This window comes from Bidens hawaiensis, unplaced genomic scaffold (assembly GCF_021521415.1).
Source record: "Bidens hawaiensis isolate Kalapana, Puna unplaced genomic scaffold, B.hawaiensis_p1.1 tig00011436_1, whole genome shotgun sequence".
NCBI lineage: Eukaryota > Viridiplantae > Streptophyta > Magnoliopsida > Asterales > Asteraceae > Bidens > Bidens hawaiensis.
Genome location: NW_027491890.1, coordinates 144,833 through 170,621, shown reverse-complemented (window position 1 = coordinate 170,621; position 25,789 = coordinate 144,833). Strand labels below are relative to the sequence as shown.

The 25,789-nt window shown below is 33.6% G+C and overlaps 1 protein-coding gene and 1 pseudogene across 2 annotated transcripts; one reads left to right on the top strand and one right to left on the bottom strand.

Moving 5' to 3' along the window:
• The first annotated feature begins 2,323 nt into the window (after positions 1-2,323).
• Positions 2,324-3,703, top strand: LOC143537878 (uncharacterized). Its single transcript, XM_077031546.1, has 2 exons — positions 2,324-2,924; positions 3,085-3,703. Exons 1-2 carry the CDS (start codon positions 2,772-2,774, stop codon positions 3,673-3,675), a joined length of 744 nt encoding a protein of 247 aa, XP_076887661.1. The 5' UTR covers positions 2,324-2,771; the 3' UTR covers positions 3,676-3,703.
• An 11,761-nt stretch (positions 3,704-15,464) lies between these two features.
• On the bottom strand, positions 15,465-19,327 carry LOC143537906 (serine hydroxymethyltransferase 6-like; annotated as a pseudogene). Its single transcript, XR_013136162.1, has 4 exons — positions 18,791-19,327; positions 17,393-17,971; positions 15,944-16,451; positions 15,465-15,866 (listed from the first exon to the last, which is right to left on the bottom strand). The product of XR_013136162.1 is annotated as a serine hydroxymethyltransferase 6-like (transcript).
• Positions 19,328-25,789: the final 6,462 nt, after the last annotated feature.

Here is a 25,789-nt window from a genome sequence, read left to right as displayed (position 1 = left end):
CGTATGAGAAAGCAGATCTGTACCGTCACACATTGGGGGTACGGGCCGGAATATTGCTCAAAGGAACTTAGATCTGAAGAAATCAGAACCGGATCTCGCCTCCATCCTTCCCGAAAAACACAGATATATTATATGCAAAACCATGAAGATTGAGGCGTGGTTCGCTGCCGTGTCCCACGGATGGCGCAAATGAAGAAACATGGAATGGATTTAGGTCGGATCTATGTCGATGTTCCCCGGTCTTCGAGTTATGCCGGTTTTGTACACATATACATTTTTTTTACTTTATATTGTTTTATATTCAATAAAAAAAAAGTGTAACTATCAAATTGGGGCCCGATCCATATAAGACAAAAAGAAGATACTGGCCCAACACAGATAAATATAAAAAGGAAGGATCATTTATCATTTTAATATGTGCGACGATGATAAGATCTAAGGTTTTGAAAGAGCATTTAGATATTTCTTAACTTTTAGAGGTAATGACGTAATTTCTAAGCAATTATTTGAATTTAATGAGTGTCAATAACTTGTATTTGAATTTAATGAGTTGATATTTGATTTGTTAGACTTACTCAGGTGATTTAATGCTGTTTGCTAATGACCTAGGTGTTTTAATATTGTTTTATCTTGCTTAGGTGATTTAATGTTGTTTATTTATGACCGTCTCATGCTATTTAGGGCTCATATTTTTTGTTTAGGGTTTAACAAGATGGAAAAAAAATTAAAAAATCGAAATAAGCTATTGTTTACTTGAAAATTCTAAACTACTTGCTGTAAATATAATGATAGTGGTTATTGGGGTTCATATTTAAAAAAACGGGAAAAAGAAAAAGAAAATATGTTGACTTGTTTGACAGTAAAGGTTTCACTCAATGATTACATTAACTTTTTATTTCTTTGAAGTTTTAGAATGCTGCTGCTTTTAAATGGAACCGGATGAATCAATGGAGTGAAACCTTTACGGGAAGTATGTTTGGGGATTTTTTATGGAAGATTGGTGAGAAGTCATATTTCCTTGAAATCCTCAAACTTAAGGGGGTCAACAAGCATTATCGGGCCTTTTTTAAGACGGAGTAGTTTATCAAAAACGTACAATAAGCGGGCTGATTATCAAAAAATATGTGCATTCACCTATATTTGGTACCGTAAATTAAGGAGAGCACGAGCTGCTTGTTACCGAATCGGAGCCCCTTGGATAGAGATTTTCTTTTACCCTCAATGGGTTGGATATGGCGAAGCTTGAATTATTGTATGTTGTTGGCTCGATTTTGGTTTTCCAAAGTCGCAAACACGGAATCATTCTCCATAATATGTGGGGTGCCTCTGTGACTTTGGTCGGATGGGCGTTTGTGTCCAAGTTGGAACATGGTTACGTTCCGAGGGCTATGAAACTGGTTACGTTCCGAGGGCTATGAAACTGGTTCCGACCATTAGATTTCCTTGATGATGGTTGGATCCAACATGATGATATACAATAAAACAACAAACTTTGGCTATTTATCTATCTTCATTTGCAACTAGGTGCCTTAAACCCCTATGTTGAGGTGGGGAAGTTGTCCGTTTTGTTAAGTAACAAACGATGTATGTAACTTATCTAGTTTAACATTTCAAGAATAATATAATTTTAGTTAAATAATAAAATGTTTGTAAAAGGACGAAACGCCTTGAATAAAAAAGAAAAACAATAAATTATTTATTTAAGAATCAAAGTTAATTAAATTAATTTATTTAATAATCGAAGTCATTATTAAACTTAGTGAGAGATTTAACTGAAGTATTATATTTTGAGAACTAAAATTATTAAAATAACCAAAGTTGTAAAAAAGAAAAATAAGCGGTAACAAACAATCAACCAAGCTATTTGTTTGTTAAAACTTTGGTCCATATATAAATATATAGTAAACAAATGAAAATGAAATGGTTAAGACATGTGTGAAGGACCGTTCAAAATGACCCATGTGACAAAAAACGCCATTAAACAGTAAAACAGTTTTTTTTAAATGTTTGGTACACGATTGTATCTATTGTCTTAGTGTGCCCGTGTCGACCATCAACCAAGACACAAGCATATAGAGCTTGTGTGTTTGCCGTCTGGCCATTGCAACCCATGCGACGGCTCTGACTTGATTACATGTAAACCAATTAATTAAATTATAACCATGATATATTGATATCAAACATTTGGTCAACGAGCTCAAGTCAAACATTCCAATATGAACTCTCTAGTAACGAAGAATAATCAATAACTTAATAAAAAAAACTCAACCTCATATTCTCTATATATATATTTATAATAACATGCATATGAATTAACTACATTTATGTTGATTAAAACATTAAAAGTAGCATATTCACAATCATAGCCTCCACTGTATTGGAAACACCCATAATTACACCCAACTACCAATCCTTTTCATAATACTGAAATCTGAGCTCTCAACTCTTTATTCTTCCCCTTGTTCACTTCTCACTTTGACAACTTCATTTCATTCCACTTTTAATATTATTCCAACATTCTATTTCTCCACCAACCACCACCATGCATCACTCCTCCTCCACCACCACCATCACCGCCACCGCCAACTCCGTCAACGCCTTCTACAACTACCTCACCCAAGGCCTTGACGATCTATATCGCGCCTTCCACTCCCATAACTTTATGTCCATTCACTTCCTACAACATGTCCTCTCATCACTCCAGTCTTTTCACTCCCAACTAACACTTGTTGTACAAAAACTACACTTGCCAGTTGGTGAAAAGTGGCTTGATGAGTACATGGACGAAAGCACCCGTCTTTGGGGACGTGTGTCACGTCCTGAAGACAGGTGTTTCCAACATGGAAAATTACTACACCACGGGCGCCAATATATCATCTTCCCTAGAAAATATCCGGTTTCTACACCACCAATCATCCCGCCAAGTAAGTAGGCTGACAAATAATAAAAACACGTACCCAGTAAAATCTTACTCATATAAATTTTGTTAAAGTTATTCAAATAATACAATAGAAAGCATGACATGATGGTGTTTATGCACTAAATAATAAAATTTGTAACATTTTTTTTATTGTTTAATTTCAGATTCTTAGAGCGATCAATATTTGCCATAGGGAGAAAGTGGGATTAGAGGAAGTAAACCGAAGCTTAATCGAAACACGAATCCAACCGTTACTAATGAAGTTCAACAAGAACGTGTCGATCGAATCAAAGCTTAAAGGATTCAATGGCTTTAGAGGAGTTCTTTATGCATTAAAGAACACAAACTCATTGCTTTTAATGATATTATTAAGTGGTCTAGTTTATTGCACTTCTGAAACAAGTTTTTCTTCTCAAGGCAATACAAACTCGTACAACGAAGGGGACGTGGCTTTCGGGTCGGGTTTCATGGTCTCGGCTGCTCGATTACACGAAAGAATAAAGGAGAGTGAAGACGGGCAGTTGGGTATTTTGCTTTACGAATTTAGGCACACGGGAAACACCATGGATGAAGTTAAAACAAAAGTTGAGAGGTTGGAAATGGAATTTGATGTAAGTGAGAGGGTTGAAATGTTGAAAAACTGTTTTGGGGTGTTGAAATGTGGAGTTGAGAATGTGATTGTTAAGCTTGATGACTTCTTTGATGAGATTGTTGAAAGTAGAAAGAAGCTCTTGGACTTGTGCACTAAAATGTAGGAAATTCATGTTATTCATTGTCTTGTTTCTTGTGTGTTTAGTTGTTTTTTATTCACTTGTCTATTGAATCGTTATATAGTTAGACACATACATGCATACGTAGAACGAAAAGAGATCGGGAGAAGAGAGACGCGATATTAAGAAACGAAGATGTTAGGGTTTGTAGTGAGTGCTGATTATTAGCAGTTATTGTATTGTATTGTATTATATGATATAAACATATGAGGATGGGTGAGGATGGGAATGAATGTTTGTGTTATAAACTATGATTTGATATGATGTAACTATTTTTATAAGTAATTGAAATGATGTTGGTCACGACCATGTAATGATGAATTTTGAAAAATATGAAACAAAGGAAAAAAAAATAAGTAGAAGTGGAAAGGGAATAAGATTCTCTCATTGGAACTATTACTAAAAGGAGATAAGAAAACAAGAAGAATCTTAGGAATGACAGTAGTAGCTTCGGCATAAAGCTGATATTTTCCATTTTATTTTGAAAGATAAAAATATTCTTCATGGTCCGAAACAAGAATTTAAATTAAATAACATAAAGTAAATAAAATATGGAAGATTCTGAAAGATATATATAACATAAAACTAGAGATATGTTATCTGCTTTCTCACTTAAATTGAACTGTAGGGTGTGGTATATCGGACCAAATGATCATAGTATAGTAAATCTATAAATGTGTGTAACCCTTGGTTGATTTTTTTTTTCTTTTCTATAGCGGCTATATCCTAATATACAATTCATTAAAGGGTAGACATTTCCTCAAACGAAATGAATGTCATTCTTAATATGTTTGATTTATTAACGTTGAATCAACTTTTTACAAAAGTAAACACCACTAAGTTGTCATAGTACGTATACTATGATTGTGAGGGCTTTGAAACAAACATATCTCATGAACGCCACCAAGAGCCTCATGATATCCGACTTCAATACTCAGGTAAAGAGGCTATATATTGTCCTTTAAGAGTTAGGTAATAATTTGGTGAAAGGTATGTCATTTAACTTGGGAAAGAACGACGATTGGTCAGCTTCGCATTATCCCGTTTCATCAAGTTCTCAATATGTTGCCATCTTTCATAAGTTCATGTGCCTCCTCCTAACCCTAGTTCACTCCTTGCAAAATTTGGAATTCCCCTATCCTTATGTGTGTTTTAAGTGCTACCAACTCGATCGACTGGGGAGATTCGAGTATTCGGCCTTAGTTAGGGAGTACTCAGACTTAGTTGGGAATACTCAGGGATGGCTCGCCGAAAACTCGACCCATGCAGGGAGTATTTGGGGATTATTCGTTGAGTAATCGATGTCTAGACGTGATTTTTATAACCAGTGTGAGTCAACAACAACTTCAAAAAGAATATGGGGTCTTACTTGTCCTTCAAGGCTAGACTAAATCTAGCTCTGACTGATGGGAAAGCGAGGATGGGCCGAAAGAAGTGTCAAGAAAGTCATATTATGGTGACATTTGTAAAGAGAATGTTACAAACGGAAATGAGAACCCGTCAAAGGTGAAATGACAATAGATGATATTATTGTATTGAGATTAAGACATTGATAACCTTTATGATTGGACATGCAACTAGGAAAAGCACATGGGTTGGCTAGAGGTACGACTTTTTGAGGTGTAACATGGTGAAGATAATATCCAAATACGTGAAGTACAGGCTTTTTTTTATTGAAGAGTTTGATAATTAATTTGTATTTCATTTTTAATGGAAGTAATTAACGCAAAAGAGATTTAAGTTAAGTGTGCAACCATGTGTAATGAGTCAAGTTGGGCTTGAAAACAAAATTGTGATATATCACACTATATTGAGGTGAAACATATGTTGTGATATCTCATTTTGTTGAGAATACGAGTGAAAATCTTGCCGGAATGGAGAGTTGAAATTAGTGAATGATCTAAATACAAAATATATATTTATTCATGTCAAAGTCATCAATCATAAGTCAGAAGTGGTGGATCTACGGGTTATCCAGGGGTTGCTCGGGTTACCCCTCAACTTTCATGATGAAGTGTAAAATTGGTACAATATTTTTAAAAAACTCCCCTTTATATGTAATAGGATACCTCTGAGAAAAACATTATGATACCCCTAAGCAAAATTTGTATAAAGAGAGAAAGTGAAGAAGGTTTCATAGGATTTTCTTTTCCAGCAATGTAGTTGTAGACTTGCTTGAGGAAGATGATAAGATAGAAAGGGGTATTGTTTTGCAATTAACAAGATAAAAAGGTGAAAAGCAGTCATGTTTTTTCTTTGTCCTTTAATGCCCTTTCTTTGACTTTATATTAAATTAAAAGTGTAAAATATTTAATATTGTTTTTAGTTTTTACGGCACACATTTTTAATATTGTTAAATTGAAAAATATTTTGGAAATTCATCTTTTCTCTAACAGCACAACTGAAACTCATCTATGGATTTCTAAATATTATTTATTTATCATTTGTAGGTATAGTTTATGTAGTTGAACTAGAAACAAGTATGCTATTTTACTATTTTATGTATATATTCTTAATTCACAAGTAACAAATAAAAAAAATATATATTAACGTAATCTTGTTAAAAATTTTTGTTTTACACAATTTGACGTATTTATTTTTGCTATTCTCTTATAACTTCAAAATATAGTGTTTTCTATACTCTGAAATATGTTGTTACAACGTACTTATTTTTGTCTATGTTTTAATATATATTTTATTAAAAGCAATTATTTCTACTTTTTGACATAACTTTTATTCAAAACCAAGTCGGGTCAAATATGGTGTTAAAAACAACTAGAGTCAAACAACAAACCCAATTAAAATTTAAAAAATTAAGTCCCACTTTTCGACTCGTAATGACTCATAAATTCTCAAAGACGGTCTTGTACGATAAAAAAAAGTGAGTTATCCCTAAAAGTTTTTTCTAGATCCGCCACTGGTCAGAACCCATGTATACTTAATACAATGTAGCTCGGAGTTCAGACATCAATCATGTGAACTCGTTTATCTAAACAAGTCAAATGGATGGGTGTGTCAAAAAAGGCTAGCTTGTCGTCCTTGTCTAATACGGGTTTGTCAGGACTCGAGACTTAGGTTGTAAACGGCATGTAAATGAGTTAACATTTTATACATAAGTTGTAAACAAAGTTAACCAGTTGAATTTATATACTTCTTGTTTTTTAGCTCCAATTACTTTAAAGACGTTCGCCGGTTAATCCATTTACTATAGCACAATACGAAAATGATCTGGTTATCAAACGATTACCAAAACAAACCCTTAACGTACTAAACCGTTTAGTTTAACTCAATACAAATTGATTATTCTTGTGTCCATGTTACCATGCCTCATTGAGATTAAAGTGATGACTTAGCGAATGTCTTGCCATGATCGTTTTGTAAAACTTTACTTTTGCTTCACGACTATTTAATAGAGTATAAACATATATCATGAAAACGTAAAGATTAGCTAACGCATTAGGTTTTTACATAACATAAAGCTAAAGATATTATGAAAGTTGAACCAATAAATGACAATTATATCTAACACCATCAACCCACTTAATTGCTTAAGTTCCTAGATGAAAAAACATGATAAACTACAGAACTAAATGATAGGAAGGTAATATTACAATATTGCATGTTATCACAAACTTCCTAAATATCATTTACATTTCAAAATTAAAATTTCATATATTCTATTTCTTGTTAGTTAAAATATTACATTTACCCATTTTTAATTATTTAACTGAAAACAATGTAGAATATAAAACTTTACCCTTATGATTTTAAAAGTTTTGGACTTTTAGATTTGTTTTCTTTTTTAAGATAACATATCGTATTCGAAAACAATTGCCAGCATGTTAAACTTAAGCAACATAATCGATTGATTAAAATCCTATGCGATCGAACAATGGATACATGAGAGCAACAATATTTTAAATAGTTTTCAATTTTGATCAGGAAAAATCGGTGACATAATCAACATTATGCAATTAGTATGAGACATGTAACCATATTTTATGAATAGCCATATTATACAAATCTAATCGTTGTTAGAAACTTGGGGGGGGGGGGGGGGTAAGGGCGAACACCGGATGCCAATTGTTACTTGAAGATAGGGTTAAAAATGGTTTACTTAAAAAACGTAAATATGTTTCCAAGTTATAAGTAATTAAAGAAGGATATATTTGATATATTTTTTATGTGTGTATATATAATATTTAAATGTTTTGTTGGGATAGATTAAAAAATTTTCTTCTTTTTGAGTTATGTTTTCAAAGTTTTTATTGTTTATTCCAATCTAATTTATATATTTGATCAAATCCATAAGGCATAAGCTGTATTCTGTTAAACATTTTATTTTCTTGTTTAAAGATTCTTTTAAGCTACACTTTACACAAATATATTCCCTATCATAAAGAACTAGTAGTTGACCCGTCCGGTGGACTGGAATATCAACTTTCGAATGTAATGACTACATTAATTTGATTCTTAATAAATATTAGTTGTGACATACATATGATATGAGTCGTGGCATTATGCTAAGAAGTGTTTGTTGTTAATATAATAGATGAATGATTAATTAAAAAATTGTTAATGTTTGGAAAACAAAATAACTATTTAGATGGCTAGGGATAAATAGTTCAAAGGTCAAAACCCTAGAAAAGTGAATCCGTCTCCAAAATGAATTATGAATTTTTTTTTCTGAAAAGAAACCTCGTGTTTTTATTTTAGCTTTATGCACATAATACCCTTGATAGACAATAACCACTCTGTAACTTTGTCACACCGGGTTTGTAACCAAATAAGTAGAAATGTTTTGACATGTAATGACTGCTTGCAAATAAACCAAAAATTAGCTACTATAATATTTAATTATAGCTTCCAGTTGTAATGCCTTCGACACAATTTGTACGAATACTTACGGTTACAACCGATAACACTAAAACAAACAACGCAAGCGAAGTGAAACATAATATCCAACAAAAAGACATGAAATATAAAGAAAGCATTAAAGGTTACTAAACCAAATAAAAAAAATAGCTTTCTACGTATTCAAACATTCATACGTTATCATATGTTGACTTTTACTGGTCAAAATTTGACCAAAAGTCAAAGGCAACTTTTAAACATTTTACCATTAAATCAAATCAACAAAAGGAAGACATGAGCACCCACTTTGTTATCATCAGAATGACGACTTTTTATGGTTAATGTTGACTAAAATGTTAGAAATTCTAACTGTGAGGATAAAATGTAGGCTCAACTTTCATAACCGAACTAAACCTACAACTTGTTAGAAATCCCAAAATCACCAAATTTAGTACCAAATTTGAAAATCAAACCACATATTTAAATGGGCCACCATGATCAAAGAACTAATAATCATTTTGAAAGAGGTTTTCTAGAAACCGTCATGCAAGTACCAAATAATTTTGAGGCTGCCACAGATGGATGAACAATGTATGGAACTTAAGAGGAATTATAATACATATCATCCGAAGACAGACCCGTGTAGTCTGCCCAACTAATTGCAAAACTAAATTAGTGAATAAACAAAATATAACACCAGTTCATCATTTGGTTTATAAAAGTAAAATTGCTATCCGCGGCAATCAAGTTGACATCAGGTTGGTTTGTTAAGGTCAGAAAGCAAAAAAGAGAAAAAAAGAAAAACAAAAGAAGAAAACAATTAAATAACACCAACAGGTAGTCTAAACCCATCATCATCATACTAACAGAAGTTAATTTACAATTTACACAGAAGTGCCTTAAATCTTCGAAATGTATGTATACTTATTCCCCAGTTTGAATTACACAAATACAATTTAAAGCAGGAATAAACCCGACACAAAAACAAAACCCTTAACCAATCACTAAGTAACAAAAAAAAATCAATACCTTTAAGAAGTTGAATAGTTAAATGCAGAGTCATCCCCTCTGCCTCCACTTAGAAGTGGTAGTTTAGGCATTTTCTTCCCGTTTCTTCTTAGAAAATGCCACTTTCATCCAAAACACGCACCACCTCATACCTCGCTAGTAGTGGCATGAAAAATCCTTACCGATGTGGTCAACACAAATCTACAAATTGGGAAATATTGCATTTATAAAATGCAATGACATAAAAAAATATTATTCCAAGAGTTACGTTTGGAAGTTAATGGAGTCAACATCTCCATGTCATGCCAAACAGTTATCTTTATCTTTTTTTATAAAGCCTTGAGGCTTAATAGCACATTTTCTACCATGTGAACCATCCCATGGTCTCTATATTATGCATCTTTCCTGCAAATTAAACAAAGCAAAACAATAGAACAGTAGCTATATAGTTTATACAATAAAAAATGGGTATTCTAATATTCTAAGAATAAGAATAGAACTGAAGATTATAAAACTAAAACTCTACAATCTCAGTTTGAATGGTTGGCTGACTTTGAACAATATTGACCACCTGCAACAATAAGCCTCGATGGGCGAGAGAATCCTATCAGTTCTCGTATCATCATTATCATAGCAATAAGAGTAGAATGATACATATAAACTGGAGTTATGAATCATGGAGATTGATGAGGAAGAACAGATTTGGTTACCGCACAACTCCTATTCTCTAAAATTATCCGTCAAAATCAAAAAATACTAGATGGAGAAGCATGCCAGATGTCAGCATAAGAGGAAGTGAGAACAAAATGGTAGGCTAATGTATGATTGACATGTGTTAAAAAAATACAAGATAAGGAACTTCATTCTTGAGCATATTTGGCAGCTATCATTACTTTCACACCGCGATCTCCAAATCCGCCGGTAGCAGCTAGTATCATTTCCTTCACACATGCTGAATTCTGGACATGATAATAATAAGTTTCACAAGTATAGCAACTTATTTTGAGACATCATTATATGCATACCACAACAAAAACTCAAATAATATGGAAAAGAATAATTAGCTAGATGTTAACACTTGAATTAATTTGGATAACAGTAATAGAAGTTCTATACCAATTGGGCACTTTCATCTTCAAGATCAGAGGCTTAATTTGGATAACAGTAATAGAAGTTCTATACCAATTGGGCACTTTCATCTTCAAGATCAGAGGCTGCAATCCATTTAATTGAGGGTTTTAATGACAATGTTGTGCAGGCATGAAGAAGGGATTGCATTTCAAAAGCATGAATTTCCATATATGTTAAATGCAGTAATAAATTATTGTACGGAAAATGATTGATAATGGCAAATAGGTAAACTTGTAGCAATGAATCAATCCCAATTAACAATAAACAAAACATCAAAGAAAAATGCCATCACCACCGTTGTCCCTCCTCCTGCCACATACTGATTAACATCAATTAAAGTAAAAACACAAAAGATAACTTTGGAACACATAAAGGATTTATTCTAAAATATTTACAAAGCTTCCTATCTTTTAGTTATGTATCCCGGCAGATTACGGATAATCTTAGGGTTAAGTAGATGTTCCCCACGAGGGTTAGGTCCGGCGAAGATGTTTATTCTTCTGATGACCTACAAAACAGACACCGTGAGCTCGTCACTGAGAAGGGGGAATGAAGAAACACTAAGTGACCCCGATAGATTACGGATAATCTTAGGGTTAAGTAGATGTTCCCCACGAGGGTTAGGTCCGGCGAATATGGTTATTCTTCTGATGACCTGCAAAACAGACACCGTGAGCTCGTCACTGAGAAGGGGGAATGAAGAAACACTAAGTGACCCCGGCAGATTACGGATAATCTTAGGGTTAAGTGGATGTTCCCCACGAGGGTTAGGTCCGGCGAAGATGGTTATTCTTCTGATGACCTGCAAAACAGACACCGTGAGCTCGTCACTGAGAAGGGGGGGTTCCTCCTTGTGACCACCCTCCGGCGTGAGAATCAGACAAGATTGCTCTGAATATAAGTGTATATTAAGATAAATAGCTAGAGAAGGTAAGATAATATCAAATGATATATGATAATATATGATGATGATACCGTTCCAAGGTGTTGGAGTATTTATAGTCGAAGGTAGGTTTCCAAGCAGGTACGGCCAGCTGTATAATATTCCTTTTCCACCAACTACAGGCTACGCACGTGCCACGATGGGAGTTGGTGAGTAGGCAGCGGCTGATAGTGACATGGACAGCTGTATAATATTCCTTTTTCACCAACCATGAACTGTGTACGTGCCACGATGGGAGTTGGTGGGTAGGCAGCGGCTGATAGTGACATTTTGTACTAGAGCGTGCTCCTTCTCGTACTGTTGTCGGTGAGCTGTCACCCTGTGATTGGTTCATGGGCTGCTTTGATCAGATCTTGTCTATTTTGTCCATACCTTGGCAGGTATAGTACAAAAGATCTTCCAGAAGCGTACGAACTGGCTCATTTGGGCAGGAGTATTCCCGCGCTGCTCATTCCTTCTTCAGGTGACATTACTGAATTATTAAGAGTTAGTGCCTTGTGCGTGTAGCCTTACTATTAGTGCGGGTAGCCTTCCCTCGTGGCTTGTATCCGCAGCTGCGGGAACAGTCGGGGTACTACCACTGGGAAGCTTTCCCTGCGGGAACAGCTGGCGTACTATGCGTAAGGTCTTCATCTCTGAGCCTGGCGGGTCCTGCGGATCCAGCTGGTCTTTGCGCAGACGTCCCTCTTCAAGGTGAGTCTTGTGAGTCCAACTGGGCTCTGCTGAGACCTACCTCTTCATTTACTATATCAGAAAAAACAAAGTGTGTTGCATTACACGGAAAAAAATCAAAATATTTACTTTCAGCGTTCATAGGTGTGAAACGTCCTCATAAGAACTCTTTTTTATAAATGCATAGATGATAAACTTGAAAATTTTACCTTATTAATTGTTCATGGTTGTTGTTTATTTAGCAGAAGGCTAAGCAGTATTATTAGCAAAATCAAAGACGAATCAAGTTCTTTTGTGTTTGCTAGACTCTTAACCTGAAAAGATATATGAACAAACATACACAAATCAATGAGTGTAAAAACTATGCGGACAAAATTAAATAATTACTAAATAGCCATTTCGAAGACTCTAAATTGGGGATTAAGAATCTATTAATATTTACCGAGGGCAGACTAGATGAATAAATTACTTGCACCAAGTTGAATTCTTGAAACCATAGTAACCCTAAACACATAATAAATTAAAATCAGGAGTGAGAAAGAAAACCACCCAAAATCCAAACCAATCAACTAAGAAACACATACCAGTGGCAAGTTCGTCCATCGTCACTAAACCACCCGATCGATGCGTTCGCTGGTAATCCAGCATCATCGCTGGTCCACACTGTAAGTCTTTCATCCGCCGATTGAACCATAATAAAAACTCCATTCCATCCGATTCCAGTATGCTCCACACAATTAAAAGCTCAATTTTGACAATATCGATTAGGGTTTACAGAAGTATAAATAAGATGGAGGTAATGGCTTCACGACGTGGGAGGAAAAGTAAAAGAGAAGATGGAACCGCTAAACTGCTCAACGTATGGCCAGGATTTCATTAGATAGTTTCTAGGGCTCAGATTTTTAAAATAACACTTTCTTTGGGACATTTTATTTGAAAAAATCTAATATTAATCCCTACATATATATTTAATATATTTGTTACAGAATTTAATCATGTTATCAATGTAATATTAAAACTTTAGGAATTTAAATATTAACAAAAAAACTTATGAAATTACTCAATAACAAAATGTGTTCATGGAAGACATGGCAATTGTAATATCAATGCAACAAAAAAGAAACTTTATGGAAAGGGAAACATTATAAATACTATGAAAGTACTTGCAACAGAAGGGAAGTGATTATTTCATATGTGAAACAATCATGAACAAACAAACACCCACACTTTAAGCTTCTTTCCATAAATCTTTTTGCTTGTTATTTCTGTTTTTATAATATATAAAGAAAAAAGTAATCGCTTTGACGACATATTTTTATTAAATTTTAGTAACGCGTCACTAACGTTAAATAAAAATCAACTGGTAGAAACTGTTTGACCAGGTGTAATGGAGAATGTAATAAGGTGAATAAAAGAATTGCTTGGGATCAGTTTGTTTGTTTGCCTTCATCTTCATCAATCAATTAAATAATAATAATAATAATAAAACTTGATTTGTGTTTATTCACAAATTGTGGGACTGGAAATTGAAGAAACTTTTATTAGATTTTAATTTTAAAAAAATAGACAAGGAGGGAATAAAGACATTCAATTGAGTGGAGATAATCAATGTTTTTGAGAGCCTATGTAATTAACCTAAATACCCTTTCAATCAGACTATAAGGTATGGATGCCTTTTCGCTTTCCAATTTATAGTGCCACGTAAGCGTCATATCATACCTCATTTTACTTCATTCTCTTTTATAATAGCATGGAAATGGTCACGAATTCTTTCCTTTTCTAAGTAAAATAATAATATTTATATAACTAAAATTAATTTAAAGGGATTGTTGCAAAGATTGTTGTAGATACCGGTAAATCGTGCAGTTTTGTCAAAAGCGATTTGTTTTCACGAGTTATCGTTAACATATACAAACAATATACGTTTACGTTTTCGGTGACCCGCTTCACTGTTTCGTTTCAAAGAAGCTCTTCTCATTTTTGGTGTCGAATTTTCGCCCTCGTCATTTACTATAAAGCGAATGCAACAGACACGGTCGTGTAAATAAAAAGCGTTACAACCAAAGTTGACTCGTGTTCGGACAAAAATCCATAACAAAGTTGAATTAAAGGTATGAGTTGAAATAGAGTGGTAATTTTTTTATATGAAAAAATTTGAGAAACAAAGGAGTTGAAATAAGCTATTTAATTTTATTTAAAAAAAAAGAAAAAGAAGAAGGCAACCGTTTGACAATGATGCATGGAATAAAAAAATATATTTCTTTTGGAATTATTCAATCTCATCGGCATTTCTCTCGGCGATATGTCCTTCAAATTTTCACCGTCGGCGGTGCCAAATTGAGTGGGGTGGTTGTCACCGCCAGCACCTCTTGCCACATCAGCATTTTTATCGGTAAATTGGTTTCCACTCCCATCAGTCTAAGCAAACAAAAAATAAGGGTTTTTTTAACGATTAAATGTTACACTCTACAAGAATTGAACATTTTTCAATTTTATACTATAACCACCTATCACCCCACCAAAGTAAGAATGACGAAAAAAATAAAGTATTTAATTGGTTGAGCGAAGTTCTTAAAACACTAAGAAAAAGATTAATGTTCCCGTATACTTGCCTATTTTCTTTTCTGCTCCTAATTCATCGGGCGTTTAGCTTTAACAAACATGAACTCTTTCTCTCCCTCAAACCCCAATTTCATCACAAACAATAACCGGTTCCATTTTTGGAAAAGAAGGAGCTCTAAATGTGGAAACTCGGGCGGGGAATAAAAATGAATCTAAAAGTAAGTTCAATTTATAAGTCCGATTCGGCTAATAACATGAATGTTCAAACACTTCTATTCGAAGAAAAAATTAATCGCATTTAATATCACAAGTCTAAATGATGGAGTACAACTTGGTTGCAACAATTCACGGGATTGAGTAGAAGAGACATGGTAGAAACGATAAATGAATCTTTTGATGTTCTCAATACACTAGTCGTGTTATGCCCATACGAATAAAAAGACGCGTTTTGTACCATGAGATTACCTGTATAGAACTCTTGGAACATTAGAAATGCATTTTCCTTGCTTTTAAATCTGTGTGCTACGTTTCCAGAAGTAGTATCTTAATTTTCAGCTATGTATATACAAAATATGTAGGGTAATGAGATAAAACATAAAATTAAAGTGTACATCGACAACCAAGCCAGTGGCTTATAAACTCGAAGACCAGATACCAAAACTGCACATCGAACAAACTATTCACATGTATCGCATACTCATGTTTACCAGAACAGCAAAAAACACACACACCCGTGTTTACTAATTTGGTACCCTTACACTAAAGTAAGACTTCACTACCTACACGTCTTGCCCGGGCATTGCAAACTGGGTAACGAAGCTTTCAACTTGAGCGCGTAGATCAACAATATCTTTATTATTCTCCAAACCATCTTTCATAATCCCCTTTGCCATTTTACCATGCTCCCTCTGTATTGACCTCGCAATTAAAGCAGCTCTAAACAAAAACCCTCCCATCGTTTCAAAATCCGACTCCAAACAGCCTCGTGAGGTCATTGCAGGCGTACCTGATAGCACATATAACCAATTAACCAAAGGTAATGAACCAACTATAAAAAACAACGAAAATAAGTTTTTTACTTACCGATCCTCACACCACCGGAGACCATATTCCCATGATCATCAAATATGGGAATCTTGTTGACTGTAATGTGACACATGTCACATACATTCTCAAAATGTTTACCTGTCAATCCAAAGTTTCTAAGATCCCAAAGTAACATATGATTGTCGGTCCCTCCAGTGACCAACTTGCAGTTTCTTCTGAGTAAAGCAGAGGCCAAAGCCTGCGCGTTTTTCTTAACTTGTTGCATATATGCCTTGTACTCAGGTGTAGCCAATTGTTTTAAAGCAATTGTGAGGGCTGCAACGTGATTATTATGTGGGCCGCCTTGAAGTGCAGAACATACTGCGAAATCTATCTTTTCTTCGAAGTCGTATTTATCATTACCATCAGATTGATTCAAAAATGTGCCACGTTTTGTTGGTTTATAACCCTTTCTGTAGAATATAATCCCGCCTCGAGGCCCACGTAGGCTTTTATGAGTTGTGGAAGTTACAATGTCACAGAACTCAAAAGGGCTTGCACATTCCTGCAAGCGACAATCAAAAGGTAATTAAAGGGGTGTTTTGCATCATGTTTTGAAAATGATTACACACTATGAAGAACAAAAATTGGATAATGATGTGTAACTAAACATACTCTGCTAAGTGTTTGACCAACTCTGGTTATTACTTATTTAAGGACCTAACAGCTAACATTTAAACAATCAGAATCAGTTTGCATCCTCCTAATGCTGCTAAACTATATATTTGACCCCTATATAGTCAATAGAAAACCAGAATGATGTTACTGAACAACACAATCAGCATTACCAAAAACGCTAGTTAGGGTTAGGCCTCTAGATGAACCGAAGAAACACGAACGCATAATATTCGTACTCGTTTGTTTAACTTTAACCAGACAAACAATTGAACACAAGCGATTAAAAGAACGAAGTTTTCTTGTTCATGTTCATAGGTTAAGAAACTGGAGCGTCTGCTGTACTGTCTCTGCTTCTCTTTCTCAAAACATGTTCATTCATCAAAAAAATGAATGTGTCCGTGTTCATGTATGTCCATAAATTAACAGAATAAACGAACAGTTCATGAACACTAACAAACGAACATTATTGAACAATGATGAACAGACACTAAAACCAATTCAAGGTTAACATGAACAATGTGTTGGGCCTAAAAAGTTAATAAACTAGACTGAATAGTAATGGGCTTAAAAATTTTAAAAGATAATATTATCAAACGTAAACGAAAGTACTCTAACAAACATAAATGAATGTAAACAAATTTCAATAAACAAACGACATAAATGAACGAACGAGAAATGGGTTCATGTTCGTTCGTTTAACTAAATGAACATGCTCGTTCGTTCATTAAACAAACGAACTTCCCGCCCAACGGTTCACTAAACGGTCGATTACTTTACAGGCCTGGTAGAGTTAAAAGCGACGACAAATAGCAAGACAAATCAATTCACCTTGGCAGCAATGAGGCCACTAATTTGAGCCATGTCACATCAAAATCGCACCACATTTATCAGCAATCTGTCTGAATCTGGCATAATCCCAATCTCTAGGATACGAACTCCCGCCACAGACAAGTATCTTTGGGTGAAAATCAACCGCCCGTTCCTCAAGTTTATCAAAATCCACAATACCCATCTTTGGATCAACCTTATATGACAAACTTTCAAAGAAGATTGAAGCCCCCGACACTTTTTTCCCATTTGGTGTATAATATCCATGACTAGTGTGACCTCCAGAAGGGGTATCCAACCCCATAATTCTATCACCGGGTGATAACAAACCAGTGTAAACTGAAAAATTTGCAGATGTGCATGAGTATGGTTGAACATTAACTCCCCAGTGATCACTGTCAAGCTCAAATGCAGCCAACGCGCGTTGACAACAAAGTGTTTCAATCTCGTCTATGTATTGGTTACCAATGTAAATCCTTGCACCAGGCATTCCTTCAGAATACTTGTTTGTTAAGTGACTACCTAATGCTTCCATTACTGCTTTGCAAACGAAATTCTCAGACGCGATTAATTCAATACCTGAAAGAATTGAAACAAAAAACAAAATGATATTAGTAAATAATAATCAAACTACCGATGTAATAATAATGAGGCGTTGATCCTAGAGTTGGCAGACACTTATTTGGACAAGTCGAACAAAAAAAAAACATGGCAAATAGGAACCAAACTTCAAACCGGCATAACTTGGGCTATGATTGGATTTACGAAGCCCATAACCAATGAATACAGAGATCTCGATGAGCCTGTTCATGTGGGCCCAGATGTCAGACCCGAATTCCTTAATTGAGCTTCAATTTTACCATTTAATAACCCCCCCCCCCCCAACCCAACACGCACACAACTTATTCAATATTCCATGGTTCCATCTTATAGCCAAAACGCGTAAATGATTTCTTATGTGTCTATTTTTCGTTTTAATTCAAGTTTCAACTGTCAGCTTGTAATTACAATACACCAAATTTAGAAAATCTAAGGGCGCTTCTTGTATTAGTTATAAACTATTCGAATATATATAGGAAAGTTAACGTACAAATTAAATTAATGTGCTAATTATGCAAATCAGGTAGTGAAATTATATATACAAGTAGTGTAATTACACTATTGATGTTGTAATTACACTGCACTATGATTACACTATGTTGTATGTATAATTATCCACACAATTAGCACGCTAATTTAGTTTGTATATGATATAACCCAAAATATTTATATATCAATTTCTTTTAAGAATTATTATGTGCTATAAATCTATAACTATTGCTTCAATTTTATGTCAAATAATGACTAGGAAACTTAATTTAATAACTATAAATTAAAGAGCAGTAACAATAATACTACCTCTATACTGTCTGTGCTTCTCTTTCTCCATTATTTGAAAAACATCCGGATCAGCAGCCTGAAGCGTCTGGTTCCCCCAAGCCCGAACCGCTTTTCGTCTCAATTCGAGGCTTTTCCCTTGCAACTGATCAACAATATGCCGTCGTTTCGATGACGTGGACGACGAACACGACGATTCAGTGTTGTTATCCTCACCACCAGCACGCCTTTTGAGACGCAGCTGATGCCCTAACACACGAAACTCCTCCTCTTCATCTTCATCTTCCTTCAAACTCACACTCTCAGCGTTACTAGTTTCAATATCCACACTGTTGCTTTCCGTTTGCTGTTCCATTAACTGAAGTGGAACGATTTGGAATGAAACTGAGTCGTCGGAGACTTGTTGTTGGTTACGGTGAAATGAATGGGATATAAACCCTAAGGAGATATTCGATCGGGAAGTAGGTGACATGATTGATTATTAATTAACTAATGGAAGCAATGAGGAAGGTACTGTGGTTCATCAAGTGCTGTGTGATTGGGGGTTTAGTAAAGAGAAAGAAAGAGAAGATTAAAATGGATGAATCTGGTTAGCAATATCGCCAATATGGGGTGGAAGATTGACCAAGACAGGGTGGTTTAGTTTTAGTTTTAGTTTTAGTTTTAGTTTTGAACAGCTGGCATTAAAGTAATCGAAAAGAAATATTCGTTTACATTTTAGATTATCGTATTATTTATTATATTCGTGTATATGTCGCTTTATTGGGTTATGCGGATGGTAATGGCGTATTTATCTAATTACAGTAAAGGGTTCGAATCCTGCAATAATAGTCTCGATGATGTTAGAAATAATTAGCAGCTAATTGAAATAAGTGAAATACTTTTACAAGGTCCAAGATTAATGTAATTTAAAAGATATTAAAAGTTTAAGAAACAATTGAAATATAAAAGGGGAAAGTGAGAAACTCTTTTCGATCAAGCAATTCTATGGTTCAGATATACATGATACAGTGGCTAATGATGATTTTTTTATATTGAATTATCAGATTGACTAATGTCATAGAACAAAAAAAAATACCAAAATGGGGGTGTCAACCTTTTATAATTTAAAAGGCTTGCACAAAGAAGAAAAAGAGAAAGATAGACAACAAAATACTTCCAAGGGGGGAGCTACATTCGTAAATTGATCAAACTAATTCATTGACACAAATAGTTCATTAACAAGGTTAATTACTAACGTATATACATATCGTATTTAATCTTATTATTTACCTATTAGTTAGAGGTCGGTGTTTAAAAAGTTTGGGGTTAATCAAATTTTGATAGTATCGTAACACACAAAGTGATAGATCACTTATCCCAGATTCAACCGTAGTTGACTCATCCTAATTATATAGTAATACAAAAAGGTGAAATGACAATTATAATATGGTGTTTGATCCAACTAATTAATTGGGCATTATGTGACCAAGGTATATTACCACGTCATACGAATGGTGTACAATAATCGGGTATAATGTGACATGGATACCCCCACCCCTATCATTTGTTTCGGGTTCACCCTTATGTATATTACTGTTTATTATACAATATTAACTATATGCTAAAGAAACTTAGTGGGGCAAACCTCGAAAACAAAAGGAATATAGCATGTATTGAGCTAATACACTATACACGTCTTTCAATTGCGAGGTCGATCTTCAGTGACAAATACTTGAATTATATGTATGAACATACTCTGGGGGTATTTAGGATAGTTTATTTTAAGCAAATTATGACTTATCAACTTTTATAAAAGTTAAAAGGTGTTTGGTATTATGTGTTATTGTGAGGGGATAAGTTAATGAGTTACAAAGTTGTAACTTATTAACTTATGAAAAAAGTTATAAGGAGGTAAAATAAGTTATCCCAAACACCCCTAATTAGTGAAAATGATCCTTAAGTTATTTGAAAAACATATATATTCGTTGTTAGTTGTTTCGATTTGTAACACTAAAATTTGATAAAGGCCCCCGGAGTCTCGCTTCATTTTAGCCCCAAAAAGGATTAGGGCAGCCTGGCTAGCTACCGTTGGTGTAAAACACGCGTGTGCCGCTAGCAGGCATGTTACGGGTTTATCTTTTTTACTACACATGACACCTTTTATAAAATACATGCATACTTTTGCATGGCGCAGGAAATTAATACCTCAATTCATATCGTATTTTCTGTGGCTGCACTTTTTGGAATTCTTTGTTGCATATGAAGCCCACGTTTTATTAGAATTATAGATATGGCTCTCTCTTTATTTGGTTTATGTGAACATGTCTTTCTTATTCTAGAAAAAAAAAGTACAATGGACATGATCCCAATTGTCTTCTTAAATATATTACTGATATATTTCGTTGAGTTGGGTAAAAATAAATAAAAATATCTTTTAAATGCGTTTTAAATATAATACAATGGTTTTGTTATTTTTTTCTATTGGTCAGGCATGAATACACAATACAAATATACTTACACAACATAAGAAAGAGCTTTTAAATAGTATTCATTCGGTTGTTGACCACAACCAATTGAATGTTAAAGTTGTTTTATTTTCGATTCTATAAATAGAATACACTTTGATAAAAAGCCATATAGAAGTTACTAGCAAGTAATTTTTTTAAGTGGTACTGTGGTAGAGATACAAATACGCCCCACACATTGTTTTTGGCATTGGTTAGCTATTTCTTTCGGTTTGAACAATATGTATGGAATTCTGAATGGAGGAACAACCATCCAGTAATATTAACGATATGTAAAACCACAGAACATAAAATACTAAATGTGGATTTGGATGTGTTTGATATTGTTGTTGTTGGGTTTGTAGACACTTGGGCTTTGGTTTGGGCCCGATATTTTAAAGATCTTGAAAACATATTTTATTGGATTTAACGAAGATTGAAGACATAGGAGGGTTTGAGGGCGCGGTCATATATCTCTTATTGTGGCTCGTATATGTTTTCTTGCTCAACATGGGTAAACCATTAAACACAATCTATATTTATTTACATTCACATTGTATATGTAATTTCTCATCATGAGTGGTGTGAGCGTAAATCATAATGCAATAATAAATTCTTTGGTGTAGCCCATGGACGTAGATTACCTCAATTGAACCACGTAAAATCCGTGTCTCGTGTTTGCTTAATATTATCCGGATGATTGTGTGTGTTTGCGAGCGCGTAACCAAGACCCTAAAAGTGACGCTAAAGTAAAGCTGATAGATGATATACCTCTCGTGAGATGTGAAGCTTTATTTAGGAAGTATCTTATAGCTTACAAAGAAGCATGTCATATGTATTATTGGTAGACACAATCAAAACCTATCCGACTCAAAATTCTTTTGAATTGCCTTTTGATATTATTACATTAAAGTATAAAATTAAAATTTTATAACTAAAAATACAAATGTGAATAATACACCTACTTTTAACCTATAATAAAAACTTGGAAGGTTGTTTCTATTTTACGTTTTAAATTTAGCTTTAAATATTTTATTATGTTATGACCTAGAATAAATATTTTTAAAAAATAAATAAAATAAACAAATCAACCCACAAACCCCCATACCAATCATAAGCTAAGCATGATTGTAGATTCAATCCAAATGAACCAAACTTATTTAAAGTAGACTTACACCTTCCAAGACTATATTATTTTATTGTCATGTTTAATTTCGTGCTATAAACTCACACCCACGCTTTTTATTCCTCTCGTATTGTTGAGGATAAGAATCTTTATATTTATATGAAATTGATAAACAAATCAATATAAAACTTATACCACAATAATTAAAAAGGGTGACTTGAAAACGATTGATAAGGAATCCCATGACCCAAACTTGTAGCCATAAATTTAGGAGTCTTACACATGTCTCAACTCTTCTAAGAAAGGAGGTTGATTTGTGCAAGGAATATAATAAAGCTTGGACACAAATAATTGTAGTGGTTCCATCATGTATTAAGCACTTATCCAAACTTCTAAGGTTGTTCTTGATTCTCTTTTCCATTTGTACACTAGTATTAAATATATTTAAATGAATAGACAAAATTCGTTTATGTGCTTAAAGATACGAATTCAAACCTTGTTAATGTAAAAAGTAGTTCGATTTTGGTACAAAGTGGAAACATTGGAAAATATGCGTGAAGTTGGAGAATTATATAGGACACTACATATTAATATTTATGTATGTTTTGCAAGTGGTTTATAAGCATCGCTATAAACGTTTTAATGGTTTTTTCACACTATTCTAATAATTTTTACGCACTATTACAATTACAACGCATAAAGTTCTTTAAATTCTGTAATAAGATAAGGTTTAGCAGTTGTATACTTAATAGTAAAAATAATCAATGTCTTAAAGATAAATTTAGCGAAAGACAATTTAAGGCACAAGAAAATCAAAGGTGTTAAAATTTTAAAACCTAGTAGCACGGTAGGGCTTGCAGTTTGTCCCCTTGATGTTCTTTTTATCTAATCAAAGTCTACACATGTACACTCATCGTCTCATTGATGAATCATGCCATTTAATATTTGACAAAATATATAAAACAGAAAGTAAATAAAAGAAAACGTTTCATAACAATATATGTTGTTTTCTTCATTGGTCGATCCAAGGTTATTTTTCATGAGGATTGATTAGATGGCTTAACCAAAATTCTGTAGTGACGGTTAGTATTTTAGCAAATAAATTACGCCAAAACTTTTTTTATGAACGGCAGTTGCCACTCGTTCTTTCAATATATGTCCATTTAATTTCTTTATGTTAAGTTTTTTTTTTTTTTTTTTTTTGTCAAACCTTTGAGAAACGTACACCAAAAGTTGAAGTTCAATAATTATCTAAATGTCACAATTTTATATAATTTTGGGGCTTAAAATGTATCATAATGAAAGTAAACAATCATTTTTAACGTGTGAATTTTATTGCATCTCCTTTCGTGGACCACTCTATCTTGGTCAGCAATGACGTGCTTTTATTATACCCTTGTGTCATCCAATTTATACATTTATCTACGGTGGGTATTTCTAGGGCTGTCACTTTTACCCGAAATCCAACCCAAAAAAACACATACCTGAACCCAAACTAACCCGACCTGAAAAACCCGAACCCGAACCGAAATAATTCGGGTTGGTTCTCGGGTTTGATTTATAAGTTTCGGTCAACCCAAATAACCCGAATGAACTTTTAGTTCTGAAATAAAATATATTTTTAGGTATACTATGCTTAGTATTAGCCACAAACGTTGTATCTGGTCCTAATCGATTGTTGTCATTACAAATATTATAGATCGATTGTTTGTTGTTAATTTTTGTTTGCCGTTTGTTACTAATAGCAACCGTAATCGAACAACTAAATCACACCTCATTGAAGTCGATTATGGTTCGAATTAGTTTTACTCCTTATGGATTGTTTTATCAAGTTATGTTGGTTTATTATTTGATTATTTGCTTACGAGCAAAAAATAATATGTTATTTTAATTTTAGCATTGTAGTTATTAATTTTTTTTTGTTTTGTTATCTACGATAATTGAAACCCGATTAACCCAACCCGAAAAAACCCGAACCCGAAGTACCCGAATCCGAAAAACCCGTGAGAGATTCGGGTTGGGTTTCGGGTCTAGTTTTAAAGCTTTAAAACCCGAAAAACCCGAAAACCGAAAAAACACCCCTAGGTATTTCTCGATTGACTGAACAAAAATTTGTGAAGCATACTGAATACAAAGCATGACACGTGTATTATAAAAGTTAGGATACTACCTTATCTACATGTCAAGTGGTATTTAAGTATACTGGTGGTGATTTGGACACAACATTATAATTCAATTAGTATATTAATACGTCAGTTATACAGAACTTAGAGAGATGTTACTTCTTCCGTCCCATTGTAAGTATTCTAGTTTGATTTTTCAAGTCTTTCTTGTTTAACTTTGACCGACAATATTTTGTTTGTGTTATATGATACTTGATGTAAAATATATGAAAGGATTGGGTTTTAAATGTATTTTACATTGATATAATTTTCATCAAGTAGTATATGACACGAACAAAAATATTTACGGTCAAGATTGCAAAAGAAAGACTTGAAAAGTCAAACTAGGCTACTTATAATGGGAGGGAGAGAGTATAATGTTAGACGTGCTGGTGTATCCGTTTTGATATGCTGCTATAGTTACAATATAGCATTGACATTTGAAAAATGACATCCTTAAGTATTTTGTTTTACTATACTAAAACTAAAGATTAACAAAATTATTGATTTTATGATACAATATTTCTGAAGATCATAAAGAAATTTAACACTATCAGAATTATAAGTTTCTTTTCTGCTTCCAACTGTTAAATTAAATTTATAAAAAGTTTAGTTAAATAATGTTTTAAAATGAAGCAACCTATTTTTGAGAATGGGAAAAATCCAAAATATTTAAAGTCAAGCCCACCTATGCAATTCTTTGCCTTAATGTCCTCCGCACGTAACACGTGGGCAATCTTGTATTTATTATTATTATTATTATTATTATTATTATTATAAAATATTATTCGAGTCACGTTTATAAAAAACCACCGTATTTTCAAGTTTATCCCGTCCAGATAAATAAGATACATTTTTTTTATCATTATGCTGTTTTCTGTTATTTTATTATTATTTTATAATTAAAGTTCATTTTACATGTTATTATGGTCGGCCTTTAACAAAAATGGCCTACAAGTATTATAATAAAAAAATATTATTCCATTCAAAAAATATTAATAAATCTTATTATTATTATTTTAACAATCATTATATCATTTAAACAATTGCATTCCAGCTAAAATGTTTTAAAAAAGGGAAAAAACATACACTTCTTTTGTGTTTCTATGATCTCTCTTATCTTATATACTCTTCTTCATATCACTAGTCATTCATTGGTGCTAAAATAATTAATTAATTAATCACGAAACTAATCATCAATTTTGCAACCCACAAAGACAGAAAATGGAATCTTCTTGAAGCTCTA

Coding starts and splice junctions, on each gene's coding strand:
- LOC143537878 (XM_077031546.1), top strand. CDS start 2,772: ATGAGTACATGGACGAAAGCACCCGTCTTTGGGGACGTGTGTCACGTC. Junction 2,925..3,084: donor ACCACCAATCATCCCGCCAA/GTAAGTAGGCTG, acceptor GTTTAATTTCAG/ATTCTTAGAGCGATCAATAT.